This window comes from Triturus cristatus, chromosome 9 (assembly GCF_964204655.1).
Source record: "Triturus cristatus chromosome 9, aTriCri1.1, whole genome shotgun sequence".
Lineage (NCBI taxonomy): Eukaryota > Metazoa > Chordata > Amphibia > Caudata > Salamandridae > Triturus > Triturus cristatus.
In genome coordinates this window covers 1,022,389,172-1,022,403,491 of record NC_140592.1, presented here as the reverse complement: position 1 = coordinate 1,022,403,491, position 14,320 = coordinate 1,022,389,172, and the positions used below count along the sequence as shown (strand labels likewise).

The 14,320-nt window shown below is 45.2% G+C and overlaps 2 protein-coding genes across 3 annotated transcripts in view; one reads left to right on the top strand and one right to left on the bottom strand.

Annotated features, from left to right (window-relative positions):
* Positions 1–5,323, bottom strand: part of ACYP1 (acylphosphatase 1) — a 53,075-nt gene extending 47,752 nt beyond the window's left edge. The window contains exon 1 of one of the 2 annotated variants that reach the window (XM_085626730.1): positions 5,211–5,323. The gene's annotated coding sequence lies outside the window, so the exon portion shown is untranslated. Of the gene's footprint in view, positions 1–5,132 lie in introns of both variants that reach the window. The other variant, XM_085626731.1, reaches the window with a different exon arrangement.
* Position 5,324: 1 nt separating this feature from the next.
* On the top strand, positions 5,325–14,004 carry ZC2HC1C (zinc finger C2HC-type containing 1C). Its single transcript, XM_085627862.1, has 2 exons — positions 5,325–5,487; positions 12,348–14,004. The coding sequence occupies exon 2, from the start codon at positions 12,367–12,369 to the stop codon at positions 14,002–14,004; it is 1,638 nt and encodes a 545-aa protein (XP_085483988.1). The 5' UTR covers positions 5,325–5,487; positions 12,348–12,366.
* Positions 14,005–14,320: the final 316 nt, after the last annotated feature.

Here is a 14,320-nt window from a genome sequence, read left to right as displayed (position 1 = left end):
TAAACTCCTTAGGGCAGAAGTCAGGGGTGGAACATCACATGATCTGCTACTAAATAAAACAGTATAACAATGTGGCCAAAGTGCACTTGTTTTTGATTGTCGGTGTTGCCAAAATTAATCCATTTAATCCATGTGCATCCCCACCAGTGCGCCGTGTCCAGAGGCGCCTTCTTAATAATCAACCAAGTATGCTGTGAGGGAAAATCCATCAAAGCTGGCGGAAGTACTTAACGAGAAACAAAATTGTTTCTACTGTTGATTGAACTGGTTCATAATATTAAAACACTCAATGCCGTGTCTGAAGCTTCTAATTCTGCTTTAATTCAATTAGAGTCATTGAATCAATCATGTCTTTAAATCCAAAGTTTGAGTTGATGCAAATATAGGTTTACAAATCCGAATGCATTTCGGGTCCAACCTGACCCTTCATCAGGGGTCACATCAACAAATTCTGAAAAATTAAACGGGAGACTAGTCAGCACAGCCCAGAATAGATATCCTAAAATACATGTGTATTCCACGTACCACAAGTTGGTTGTACGTGCCCAAACAAAAAAATGGAAGACCATTGTAGAGGAGGTATGAGTCATTTATCTGCGAACATTCGGTAACCATTTTTTGTCACTTTATAATTTGCTGTCTCACATCTGAGCACAATCATTTACAGTGGCAGATGAGGCATCTCGATCGTTTAACATCTCAGATTATTTCACTGAGCACGTTACTTTTCAGATTTCTTCCATTTCAATGTTTTAGTTTGGGCACGCATAACCAACTTGTGGTACGTGGAATACACATATATTTTAGGATATCTATTCTGGGCTGTGCTGACTAGTTTCCCGTTTCATTTTTCAGAATTTGTTGATGTGACCCCTGATGAATGGTCAGGTTGGACCCGAAATGCATTGGGATTTGTAAACCTATATTTGCATCAACTGAAAATTTGGATTTAAAGACATGATTGATTCAGTGACTCTAATTGAATAAAATCAAAATTAGAAAACCCAGACATGGCATTGAGTGTTTTAATCAACAGTAGAAACTATTTTGTTTCTCGTCAAGTGCTTCCGTCAGCTTTGAGGGATTTTCCCTCACAGCATACTTGGTTGACTAAATAAAACAGCTCATTTAAAACATCAAATGCCTGGTATGCAAATCAAAGTGTGGTATTTTCACGACCCCTACTTTTTGCCAGATTTCTGATGCACTTTGACTAAGTTTGCCCTGGGTCCCTGCCAATCAAGTTCCCAGGGCTAGTGTTTTTCCCAAAACGTACCTCTGTTTTCACAATTGGCACACCTCTGGCCCGGGTACCACTGGTACCAAGGGCCTTATGACCATAGAAGGCCTTTGAGGGCTACAGCATGTATTGTGCCACCCTCAGAGACCCCTTACCTAACACACACAGCTATTCCAGACTGTGTGTTTTGGTGCAGACAAAATGTAAAAACCAACAAGGCACACATCCCTGCGTGTCATGCCTACCTACTACTGCCTGTGGCATTAGTAAGTCACCCCTCTAGCAGGCCGTACAACCCTAAGGCAGGGTGTACCATACCACAGTTGAGGGCATAGCTGCATGAGCAATATGCCCCTTTAGTGTCTGTGCCATTCAGACATTGTAAGCGCAATGACGCCATTTTGAGTACATGGGCTGTGAGTTTGTCATTACGAACTCCACAGCTCCATGATGGCTTTACTGAAAACTGGGAAGTTTGGTACCAAACTTCTGAGCAAATTAAACCCTCACTGATGCCAGTGTTGAATTGATAAAAATGCACTCAGAGGGCATTTTAGGGATGCCCCCTGAAAAACGACCAACTACTAGTGTATTTGCTGACTGTTCCCCGCCAGCCAGCCAGCCACCACCAGACAGGTTAATGACCTCATGAGGTGAGAGCCTTTGTGCTCTCGGAGGTCAGGAACAAAGCCTGCTCTGAGTGGAGGTGCTACGCAGCCCCCCCTGTCAGGAACAGCAACATTTGGCGTGAGCCTCAATGGCGCTCACCTTGTGATGTGCTGATTTGGGCAGCTCCAACTAGAGGAGATGCCCACACTTGTGTCCAGGCCCCACTTTTGGCGGCAGGACAGGCTAGAAAATTAGTAAGCAGAGTCGGAGTGTCCACCTCAGCCTGGCACACTACTAGGGTCAACAAAGCAAACACAAGGAGATGATGGACGGAGCGCTGAAACTTTTCAGAGACTCACACCCAGACACAGATTTGGGTTGAATCCATCATCGTTCTTAAGCTCACTTCGCCACCCCTGTTCAGACACAGCTATTTGCAAATCAGTCTTGACCCTGTGCCTCATGGGAACAGTCCAGCCTGAACTGCCAAGCCATGTCTTCCCTGGATCGGAAACAAGCATCCTGGGACCTGTTTCAGGCTAACAGCCCTTATCAGCCAGGCTAGCTTGAGTCCATGGCAAAGTGAGCAAGGGACCCACATCTGGGCATACCCTGCCAACTTAGGGCGAACAAAGCATAGACAAGGAGTTGATGGACGGAGCGCTAAAACTTTTCAGACATTCACCCCCAGTCACAGATCTGGGTTGAACCAATCATCGTTCTTAAGCTCACTTCGCCACCCCATTTCAGACACAGATATATGCATTAGGGTCGCCAGGAGCAGAGGTTAATACCCCTCTTAGAAATTCTCCAGCTTAAATTAGACCCAATAAGAATAGGGATATGCCCCTTTGCCCAAAGAGAGGGAGCACCCAAGGTGTGTAGTCACCCTAGGGGACAGTAGCCATTGGCTACTATCTTCAGTAATGCCCTTAAATTTAATATTTAAGAGCACCCCTGAACCGTGTTCAAAGAGCCAAAGAGCAGTGCAACAGTGGAGAAGACGGCGACAACTGACTTGGCTCCAGCACTACAAGCCTGTCTCCTCCTCCAGCGACCCTGCTCCGAGCAACTGGCGTGGCCTGCAACCAGCAACATCAAGAGTCCCGGAGGACCTATGTGGTCTTCAACAAAGACTCCTGCCTCCCAGCTACACCGGATTTGTCCAGTCAAGAAACCAACACAAGAACTCTGGATCCAGGCAGTTCCTTGACACTTACACCACTCTGCACCGGATGCCCACAGTCCGAGTCAAGGCAGCCCACCGATCCAGTGAAGTCTCACTGGTGATCCTGAGCTGGGACCCAGCGTTGGACGGCCTCCCCTGACCTCCCCCTTGACGTCTACAGCCTCAACCTGAAGAGTCCCCCCGACTGCGACCAGATTTGGTGAGAAAACCCAATGCCAAAAGACACTCCTGGACCTGCAGCCCCCTGGCCTTGGTGTGCCCAACTGACGGTGTTAATGCATCCCCTCACCATCCAACTTACATCTCCAGTCATGGGATTCCTTCAGCCAACCTCCGGAACAGGATCTCAATTGATTTCAACACGGCCCTGCGACACCTTCTTTGCACTACGCACCTGGCCGCCCCTGCGCCGCTGGTGGTGCAGTCTCAGAGCTCTTTGGAGGCCCCTCCAGTGCTGATCTGAACCACAGGTACTTACCAGTAACCAGTGCCTCTTCGAGGTGCCCCAGCCTCCATAGGACAACATTGGGCCCAGTGACATCTGCACCCGGCCTCTGATGATGCAGTACCTACCTTAGCCAGACCCTGGCCCAATGTTGACCCAAACCCCCGGAGACTGAACTTGAGAACCGCTTACTTACCTGTAAGTTACCCTGTCTTTTTCCCATAGGATTGCATTGGTCTCACTATATTGTTCTAGGTGTGATCGTGCATACAAAGCATCTCTTTCAGTATTGGAAAGCATTTCATGCACATGCATAGTATTATTTTGATACCATACAAAACCTATTACCAGTAACTGAAAGTATTGCATAAATGTCTATTTACCTGTAACTGAGTTCAACTTGGTTCTTAGACATAAAAGTAACAAAGTTTTATTTTTCTACAAACACTGGCCTGGAATCAGTCCGTGTGTGTGTTCGGCCTAATAGGAGTATGTAGACCAAATGCATTCACACTACCCTCTGATAAGCCTAACTGCTCAGCTCAGTTACCACTAAATTGAGAGTAAGGGTTTAACTACTTTAACCACTGCCATACTGTAGTGTTTTTACTGCTTCCTTCACAGCCTCTGACTTGTCCCTGTAGAATGTTCATATTGTTGTGATGCATTAGAATGTTCTCTGACTCCCTGAAGTTAGTTGAGATCTGTGGCTGAGCGGGTAGGAACCTGCTCCTGGTGGGGTTCATTGGTTTTCATTGAATTCTTCTTCTTCTTCTTCTAATGTACTTACCTGGAATAAACCTGATTATCTACCACTCGGACTGACTACCTGATCCTTTATCCATCACCACACATACCTTCGGAGATTCACTGGACTACGCACACTATACCTTTTTTGGTATAGTATATACAGTGCCAGCTTCCTACAAAAAAAATATATATTATATATATATATATATATATATATATATATTCACCAGGGTTAATTTTTAAGAAGCCCTTTCTGTCTTTGTTTGATTTATCGGTCAGAGATCATTAACGCAGGTCTAGTACACATTTTGAAGTGTTTTCTTTTTATATTTACTTTTTAAAAATGTACTATTATGGGTAGAAAGTACCTTTTTTAGGTGATTTTCTTTCTGTTTTATGAGCCGACAGGAACATAATAACCTTGATAATGTCGGAAAAAAAACAGCCAGGTGGCAACCCAAGAAGCCTGCCCAGATCATAGCTACGCCACTGCCAGTTCATCTTAAAGTCCTTAGGGCCAACCACATTCACTTGCTTCAAACCCTTGGGGGAGGGGGGAGTGGCTGGCATATGTCCATAACTACCGACTTTGGAATTAGGAAAGCAGAGCAAATCATGTATTCTCCCCTTGCCTATAAATGGAACGTAACCGTGTGTGATGTAACTGATTGTCATGTAAAGAGCAACACCTTCGGGTCGAGTTAGCGCTATTTAAAACAGCCAAAAGTAAATAATACCATCGCCATCTTTCACCAAGGTCCGTGTCCACCTCCCCATCATTCTTTGTGGCCTCCCTCTACATTTCTCCTCACAGGATGCTTTCGTTAGAAAAGGTGAATGATCAGTGGCCTCCCTGGAGGTAATGACCTCTTCCTCCTTCTCATTACACTCTGACCCACCTCAGGGTATCCATTGACAAGCGTGACATTTCCCTCCCATCTCCAACGTGGGAACTCCCTCCCGTTTCGCCCTCGCACCTGATACTACCCGCCGCAGCCCTGGTTCCACCACAGAATGAACAGCGCAGGCTCGTGCATCGCACCCCGCCGGTCTCCTAGCCACTCAACAACGGAAGCAGGTCACGTGATTTACATTCTGAACGTGTTGCACGCAGTGACGTCACTGTGAAATTCTCCTAGCAACGAGGTAAACATTCCAAACACGCCCAAGGAAAGTCTGGGGAGAGCAGTGATGGAGCGGGAGCAACCGTGACCGAACCGGGAGAAGATCGGATGTATCTGAGAGACAAAAGGGGTAAGGATAGCAGCCCTGACCACACCCTCTGTGCCGAAGTTGTACCAAGACCCATAAACGCACAATGGGGGCGAGAGGGGCAGACAAAACTGCATACAGCACAGAGAGGCATTCGTTATCAGCCCGTCCTGTGGCGAAACACACAGCTCTGCCCCTCCCCCCCCCCCCACACACTTTTTGCAAAATGTATTGCGAGACCTTACATTTTTAAGTATATGGATTAGTCCCATAGACTTTCAAAGATCATTGGCAGAGTAGCTTGCACCCCGTGACCTCCTCCCCCGCACCACAAGTGCTGCTGGGCCCACCGTATGCCCCTATATTCCCTAGTGAGTCTATCAATCCGTCCTCCTGTTTGCATTTCCTCCTCTCTGTCCATGCCTGAACCTACCAGCGCATACACATCAGATGTTAATTTGTCCTTTCACATTCCCATCTTCCACTCTAAGCACTTCAGGATTTGTCCTAGTCTCCTCATCAGGGCCCATCTCCTGGTATTCCTGCATTTTATGTCCTTTAGATAGGGTTGCATTTTACCTAAAACTTGAGGTAGTAGAGCAAAGAGCGAGGTTGCAGGTTTGCTATGATAGTCTTTAGCATCACTTAAAAAGGCCAACTCCATCCCACTTTTTTAAAACAGTTTATTTCCACATGATATTGAAATTTCCCCAGTTTTAGGTATGAGGCCTGCTTTTAGTCTTACTATTATTTGTAAATTCTTCTGCCACGGTAATATATTTTGCTCCTTCCGATTGAATTACTTGTCTTAGTGTACAAGGCCCGACCCCCTCCAAAATATCATTATAATTCAACAGCTCCTGATAGTATTTAAACAATACACTCATCTGTCCCAATTCCACTCGTACTTTACTATTTATAGACCCTTTAGGAAGTCCTAACCTTCTTTTCCAAATTGACATTTCCGCCATCTGAAGCTGCTGGATTGATTTTTTCCTCTACGATTTCGCACCCATACAGCATTGGACTTGTCATTTTCAGGTTACAGGCTTCTTTCAGTACTTCCACTGACTTACATCCCAGCTTCCCATTCAGCCTCCGGAGGGCACTCGTGACTTGCCACTGCTTTTGCATCTGTGACACTGTTCCAACATGGGACCTAAAATAATGAAGGACTCGAAGCTCAGGAGGCTTAATGTCTCAAGCCATATATGCACCGGGGTGACCTAGTGAGGGGGAGACAGAAACAGGACGTTTGCCGAGGGTTCAGTTTCAGATGGTGTATTGTCATCGATTAAAGGCCTTATGCACAAGCCATACGTTCTTAAATTCAATCGTCTGTTTTATTGATGTTCCATGAAGCACCGCGAGGCAGGGGCAATGCAACTGGTGCATTTTAGAGGACAATGTGAGAGGCATCGTTCTAGACTGCAGATTAGTGATGGTTTGAAAGCGAGGCCCCTTAAATATTGTTGCAGTTGTCTATTTTGGAGATTTGAGATTACCGTTGCCAAGATGAATGAGGTTCTTTGATGTAGAAGTAATAGAAGCAGTACTGGTCATACGACTTGTAAGTGATATCATGCATCTTAACTACAATACTCACTTGTGGGTGGTTTGCATCAAATACAATGTCCAGGTTGGTGACATTTTGATGTCTGGATAGAGAAGGAGCATATAGGCACTCGAGGAGCTGACATGATCAGTTTAAGTGCATCAGGTTTTGACAATCAAGACATTTAAATACTTTTTAACAGTTACCTAAGACACTATGAGCTGAACATGGGCGCTGTCTGCTCACATATGGTATCACAAAATGTGGTTCTGAAAGATACTTGCAAGAGGGAGCGTGTGGATGTTAAAGAGAATTGACGAGAGGACTTATTCCTGTGGGACAAGGCAGGTGAAGTTACTTAAGCAGGATAGGAAGCAGGCAGTTTTATTGGTCAAACCTCATAGCTAGGATTGAAGAAAGCACTTTGAGACGGTTCCATCAACACAGCATTTGAATACAAGTCAGCCCAAAAGTACAATGGGTGCAACTGTTGTGAATGCCTCAGAGATCAAGAAGCATTCGAGCATACATTTGATCTGGAGCAAGAAGTATGTTTTCTCAGGTATTAAAATGATGGTGTCTGATCCGTGAGAAGGTGGAGCCTGGATTGAAAATCACTCAGGATGTTGTGCTGTTCAAGGTGACATGATAGTTGTGTACTGACCATGGATTCCAATAGGTCTAAAATGGAGGGAGAACCAGGAATCACACAGTAATTTGCAAGAGGTTGTGTGTGTGCATTGACACAAGAGCGGAGTAATTCCAGCACATTTCAGCAGATGTGTGGCTTTGCTGCACTTTAAGAGAAGTATTAACAAATTTGTTGATGGAAGAAGTGAGAAATGGTCGGTAGACCTCTATGAGTGGGATTCCAGATTCCTTAAAGCAACACTGTCTGCATCAGAGTATTGATTAGTTAATGTGTTTCCAACTTTTGAAAAAAGGCGAAATCCATAAATGTGATGGCACTTGGGATTGCACTCGATGGAGCCACAGGAGATGGGAAGGAAGCTTTTAATTTGCCTCTTGCCTCCTGAAGTAACTATTTTGTCCTGAAAGTAGGTCCGGGGTTGTCACATTATGTCTGGTACAGCTCAACGTGTGTCTGAGTGGTAGGAAAGGTTGTCATTTCCTTCAAGGCCTTCAAAACTTCTTAGCTGAGTTATCTGCTTCTGTACTACAGGCTTAGAATAGTTTTTGGAGATCAGAGAAGAGAATGTTTGTATCCACTGTGATGAATCAAGCGACCGTACATCAGAGTGGAAGTTTGATTTTCACCAGCAATTTTATGCACTGGCAATTAAGGAGGCCTGAGTCATTAGCGTACCGTTAGTTGGTTGCTGATTTGGATGATATAGCCTTTTGTTTGATATAAAGGAAACACTCTGCCAATAGATGTATTGAAGATGTTTCCAGACAACTAAGATATCAGTAGGGTGGTGGAGGGGAGGTGAGGGCTCCTGGAAGGGAGCTGCCGGTATTCACCGAGGCACACTATGACTGAGGACCCAGAGATGGGATTTCCATCTCTGACCCTCTGGATCACATCATCTCTGGACCCAGAGAGAGAGAGGTGCCTCAGGGAAGAAACCTGTGGCCCTCATGATTCGAGGGCTTGAAAGGGGCAGTGTACCTGGAGGGGACATACAGAATCACTACTCCCAAAGGAGGGGCGTTCACCTGGGGACACTCCAAGGACTATGAACAAAGGTCCCTTGGAGATAGAAGATACGACGCTGAGAATGTCACCTGCTGTGTGGAACAGCCGAACACGGCTCAAATGATTTGACTGCAGAATTTTGAGTGTGCAACATCAACACGGACCATAGGTTTTTCGTTGTTTCAAGCTTTGATGCACACAAACTCCCTCTTAAAAAAGAACGCATCAAAAACGGGTTGGTTCTTGCAACACTGTTCACGTAGTTTGACTGAGAATAGCTTTCTATGTAGAGCTGCCCTGAGAAATCATTTACGGCAAAACATGGTGGCTGCGCTTCTGGTTTTTGAAGAAGAACAGGAATAAAGTACAGATACAAACATAAAGGATCTACTAGTCTTATCTTCGTTGTTTCTTGTACAAACTTTCTTCGTGTCCACCTTGTTTTGGGGCCTCTGGTTTGTGTGTTTAACAGGTACGGCCTTAGTTGGAAATGCCTTGACATGAGGATGCGGGTCTGTGTTTCGAGCGGGCCTGTGGGGCTGGGGTAGACACCAGCATCTGGAAGGCAGCCAGTCTGGGAAGGGATTGCCACATACACATATCTATTAAGGTAAAAGAAGATATAAAAATAGTCACTGTTTATAAAATGCAGAGAACCAGCTGAAAAAAGCCATCACTACCCATCTCAATAGATCACCTTGGAAAGTTGAAAAGCTGAGTTGGTCAAACATGAATTTGAACCTTTAATCTGCAGGTTTCACTTATAAAGTGTAATGTAATGTAAGTGCTTTAATCGATTGAGTGATCTTACCTGTCTAAAGAACATGTTATTATTTTGCAAACTGGCTGGGTGCAGAGCAATGATTAACCATGAAATCAAGTACAGCTGCCACGGAGAAAAGAGGAGCTGGGGTGTTTGAGCCTGTAGGTGCTCTGAAGGAGAATGAGCTGGGTGTATGAACAGGTACTGGCGTGAAACCAGATGCAGAGAGTGTTAAACAGGGCTCGGTTGGCTATGGGTATGTGGGTAGCAGGCGCAGTGGATTGAGATGACCAGAAATAGAAGCACGAGAGGAAAGGCTTAAAATCAAGGGTGCAGCAAGACTCTGTACCGTTGTAGGAAATGGGTAAAATATACAGGCAGGTCAAGATGTAGAGTTGTAATAGCCCAAGAAGGATAGAATGATGAAAATGACAATGGACTCTGGCAGAGGAATTAAGTGAGAATTGTAAAGAACATTTGCAGATGGCAGAAGCAAGCAGAGGTTCGCCTATTGATTTGATTGATGAAAGAGAGAGATAATGAAAAAAAAGCATAAGTTCTTAGCTCTAGTAACAGGTGCCGGAGTACATCCAAGTGCAGAAGGCCACTATGCAGATGACCAGATGAATGTAGGGGACCCAATAGTCAGGGCTTTGGTTTTTCACCATTGAGATTAAGAAAAGCTTCTTGTATCCACATGGCCACTGCAGACTTGTATAGGAAAAATATTCCAGGCTATTCCGAGTGTTGTTTCCCATACTGACAATTTGTGTGTTGTCCACATAGGACATAACGTTAATGTCGAACGCCTGAATCAATAGAATCAGTGGTGTAATGTAAAAATTGAATAGTGTTGAACTCGGTGAAAAGCCTTAGGGCACCCTGCTGAAAACTGCGAGACCACTGGAACTATACGAATGCCTACTGACCCGAAGCATTACAATAGAACTCAGACGGAAACCATATTGAATGCAGAGGAGAGATCCTTGAGTATCAGGGTGGCAGAGCCGCCTGATCCAGAAGACCGCATAGATCGTCAGTGATACAAAGCAGAGCAGTTTCACCACCATCAAAGGATCTAGAGAGCGATTGACCAATCTTGAGCAGTGAGTGTTGATCAATAAAAAAGGGGTCAGCTGTGGCTTTTTATAAGAGGGGGATACTTGGGAATGTTTCCATGCACCAGGAACGCTGCTAAAAATAAATGAGGAATTACAAACTTGCAAGAATCATGGGTGCTGCTGTGTCAGTGGCAAGAGACAGGATGCATGGGTCTGATGGGGACCCCAATTTGATGGTTTTCAAGATTTGCAGACCATGTGCAGGGAGAGCAGACTGAAATATTTGAGAAAAGAAGGGGAGTTAGGCTGAACCCATGGGTTCGGGTCAGTTACTGTGTTTGCTCTCACAGCTGGAGGGCCAAAAGACTTGAAGATCTCATGAATTTTGTCATGTAATAAGGTTGCAAGTTCTTGGGAGACGGTATGAGAGTTAGCAATGGACGGGGATTTCTAGAGCTCTTTAACAGCTCTCAATATTTCATGTGAGGAATTGCATGCTTTAGTGATTTTGTATGCAAAAACCCCCAGATATGGCTATTTAAATTTGTAATTTTTAGCTGGGCAGATGAATAGTCTTGTTTGGCTTTCGAGAAGTAGTTTTTGCCCAAGTTATGTTCTGAGATTTCTTTACGTTCCTTAGGCTATCTGAGAACCATTAAGTTCCAAGAGTGTTTGAAAAGCAAGTGCCATTTTTAAAAGTAGACTTTTATCCATGGCAACAGAAATCCAGCTGTTGCTTGTCTTGTGATTATATGGAGAAGGGAAGTCCTTCACAAATCTGGAGGCAGGACCAATTTGAAACTGGAAAGTAACAGCATAGTGGTTGGAACAAGTGACGGGAGGGTCTGCAGTTGGTATGGGGCCTTATCGTTCTCTTATACCCTACCAGCTATTTGTGCCAGAAACACTTAGATGAAAGGAAGGGGGTATTCTCAACTTCAAGACAGTGATATTAATCTTTTCTCCTGATGGATCCCAGTGCTTCTCCTGCATTCTGGATTTCCAGTGTATTTGCTATGCATGGAGTAAAGGTTTATTTTACATGTTTTTTTATTTGATGTTTTGTAGAGTGTGGATGTGACTGAAGCATGTCAGAGCACTTAACATAAGTTAAAAGGTCGCACAGTTAGTATAAAACGATTATCTTTAACAAAGAAGGGATACATTGGGAAAAATAAACACGAGGGAACAATATTTCTGGTTTGGCAAGCAAAAAGAGGAACATAATGAGGATTTACTCCTCAAGTACTGTCGTTATCTGCAAACCAGGAATGTGCAAATTTCACAGATACTGGTTTGCGAATTGTGATGTAATATGTGATGAAATTAATGTAATTATTGGGCAGTTGGCAAATTGTCAATTCTCAGCGAGTGGCAAAACAACCTGCCTAATGAATATTAATTAAGCGGGTCGGATTTTGCGACCCGGCGTGCATGGCTGGAAATGCAAGGATGGTGGCCTGCAAGGAACAGCAGGCCATAATCCTTGCATTTGCTAATCCAAACATGAAACGTTTTGTATAAGACATCCATTGTGAAGTAAAGGTCAGGTGCTGCTTAAAAATGTTTCCCACTTGAGAATACATCAAAAACCTTGTGTTTTGGGCACTGTGGGGATTGCTATCGCAAATAGGCTGTGTACATGAGGCCTAAAGTTATATATGTACATTTCTTTGCAAAAACAAGAGCCCATCTTAGGTTGCACAAGGTATAGGACTTGTATTCGAGTTTTGGTATAAAAAGGCGTGAAAGACCAGCTACATTGTGTTCCTGTTTACATGGTTCTTGTGAGTGTTTTCTGTACCTGTACGCTTTTACCTGACAAGTTGCTATCCAGTGTTTTTTCTTCCTATGTTTTACCAGGCTGGCGACAAGGTAGTAGATGGCTAGTCTGCAGATGGCACCACACCCCTACCCGGACACCATGCCCTCCTATGAGAAGATGGCTGCAGCTAAATTCCCCTCTCTGGGACAGGACAGACACACTGCCTCAACACCCAAGCACCAATCCCGCCTGGAGCTCATGAGGAGCCAGTACCATGAGCAACTATTGCGGGAGAAAGAGATGAAGATCGTAAATCGATACACCCAACAGCAGCAGAGTGCACTGAACAAAGCCAGAAACCATACCTACCAACACCCACTCTCAGCTCAGCTCGACCCCCAGCCTGCCTCTGGGAGACAAGGATTTCTCTCCGCAGGGAACAGCAGCAGGTACAACTCTGATCTCAGCAATGAAACCAAGACCTCCAACTGGACAGCCAAGAAGAGCTCAGGAGTAGATCGAGCATATCCACTAAAACCCGTATTTCACAAGAAGGCTTCCAGTCTCAATAATCTCACAGCAGTTGAGGAGACAAGAGATCAATCACTGACGCCATTGAGGCCTGCAGCACAGACCAACTCCAGGACCAATGGGATGTCTCCGTCCACCATGGCACTGACTCCGAGTAGCACAGGCTTCTCCCCGGGGTTGCTGGAGCTTCAGAAACGATCAAGATCCAATCCAAGCAGAGCAGAGCATTGGCACAAGTTGGAGGCTGTTGGAGACAACCTTGAAGAGGAAATCCGCAGGAAAGAGGCCCAGTTGCGTGAAAAACTACGCAGGACAGAGGAAGAGCTGCGGAGAATCCAGAGAGAGAAACAGCAAACTGAGCAAGCAGATAAAAAAAACGAAGGGCGTGAAAGGAAAAGGTGGGACCAGGTGAACAGGAACACAAGAACAGCACTGATACAACAAGGAAATGGCTTCAGAAACCAAGTCATGGAGGAGGACAGCTCTGACGATGGTGAGGATTACGAGAACAGCTACCTGACCAGGAACAATGCATATGGCCAAGGCGACGGATCCTGGATGAACTCTACTAGGACTCCTTCGCAAAGACCAAGCCCCATGCTTGGTACTCATGAAGGCGGGGTAGAGAGACTGAAGAAAGAGAGGCTGGTGGCAAGTAACAGCAAGATCCGAGGCAGAGAGATGCCGCCCACCTCCGACAGAGAGTCTTGGACTCCCTCGTATCGCTCTAGGAATGCCTCCAGAAACAGAACCTCACCAGCAGGCAATGAGGTCTATGTGAGCCCTTCCTTCAGGGCGGGTGACCATGGGTCAGACTACAGACACTCTGCATCCTCAGCGAAGCAGCCTGCAGCCCCCATGAGTGCCTTAACACAAGCAGGGCTCGATGAGGATGAAGATGAAGGCGAAGATGAGGGACTCTACGAGGTAGAAAATAACACCGAACTGGTACCTTGCCACCTTTGTGGGCGGAGTTTTCTTGCAGCCCGCCTAGCAAAGCATCGGGAAGCCTGCAGGAAGATGCAGAATTCAAAGAGGAAAGTGTTTGACTCATCTAAGGCGAGGGCCAAAGGCACCGACCTAGAGCCATATTTAAATCGGAGGAGCAAAATCAACCCAGCACAGGTAAAATCCCTCATGGCGAGATGCCAGGCAAACATTCCCATATTCACCTTGTATGTTTTTCACACTATGTATTACGCTGTATGTTCTAGACATTATTAACTTCCTTACCCAGTAGACCGAGATGTCCACTAAGTGTGGAAATGCTCTTTCTGCTGACACAATGCAAGCTACTTCAGACCTCGCCAGTTGTAAGAGATTAATAGTCGCGATGTAGCAAAAAGGGCATCAAGGCACATTAAACATGAGGTATTCAAAAGGTGGATGAGGGGCGTAGGCAAAACATTGCTGCGAATGAGCAACTGTTGCATGCCCCTGAAAGTAACTTTGGAAGTACCAATTAAAAAAATGGTGCTTTGTGGGAAGATAGTGAGGGAAAGTGTTTAGTATGCAACCAAGTCATCATGCATGCCTCGGC

What these genes read in the sequence shown, in the direction of transcription:
- ZC2HC1C (XM_085627862.1), top strand. Translation starts at nt 12,367, where the DNA reads ATGGCTAGTCTGCAGATGGCACCACACCCCTACCCGGACACCATGCCC.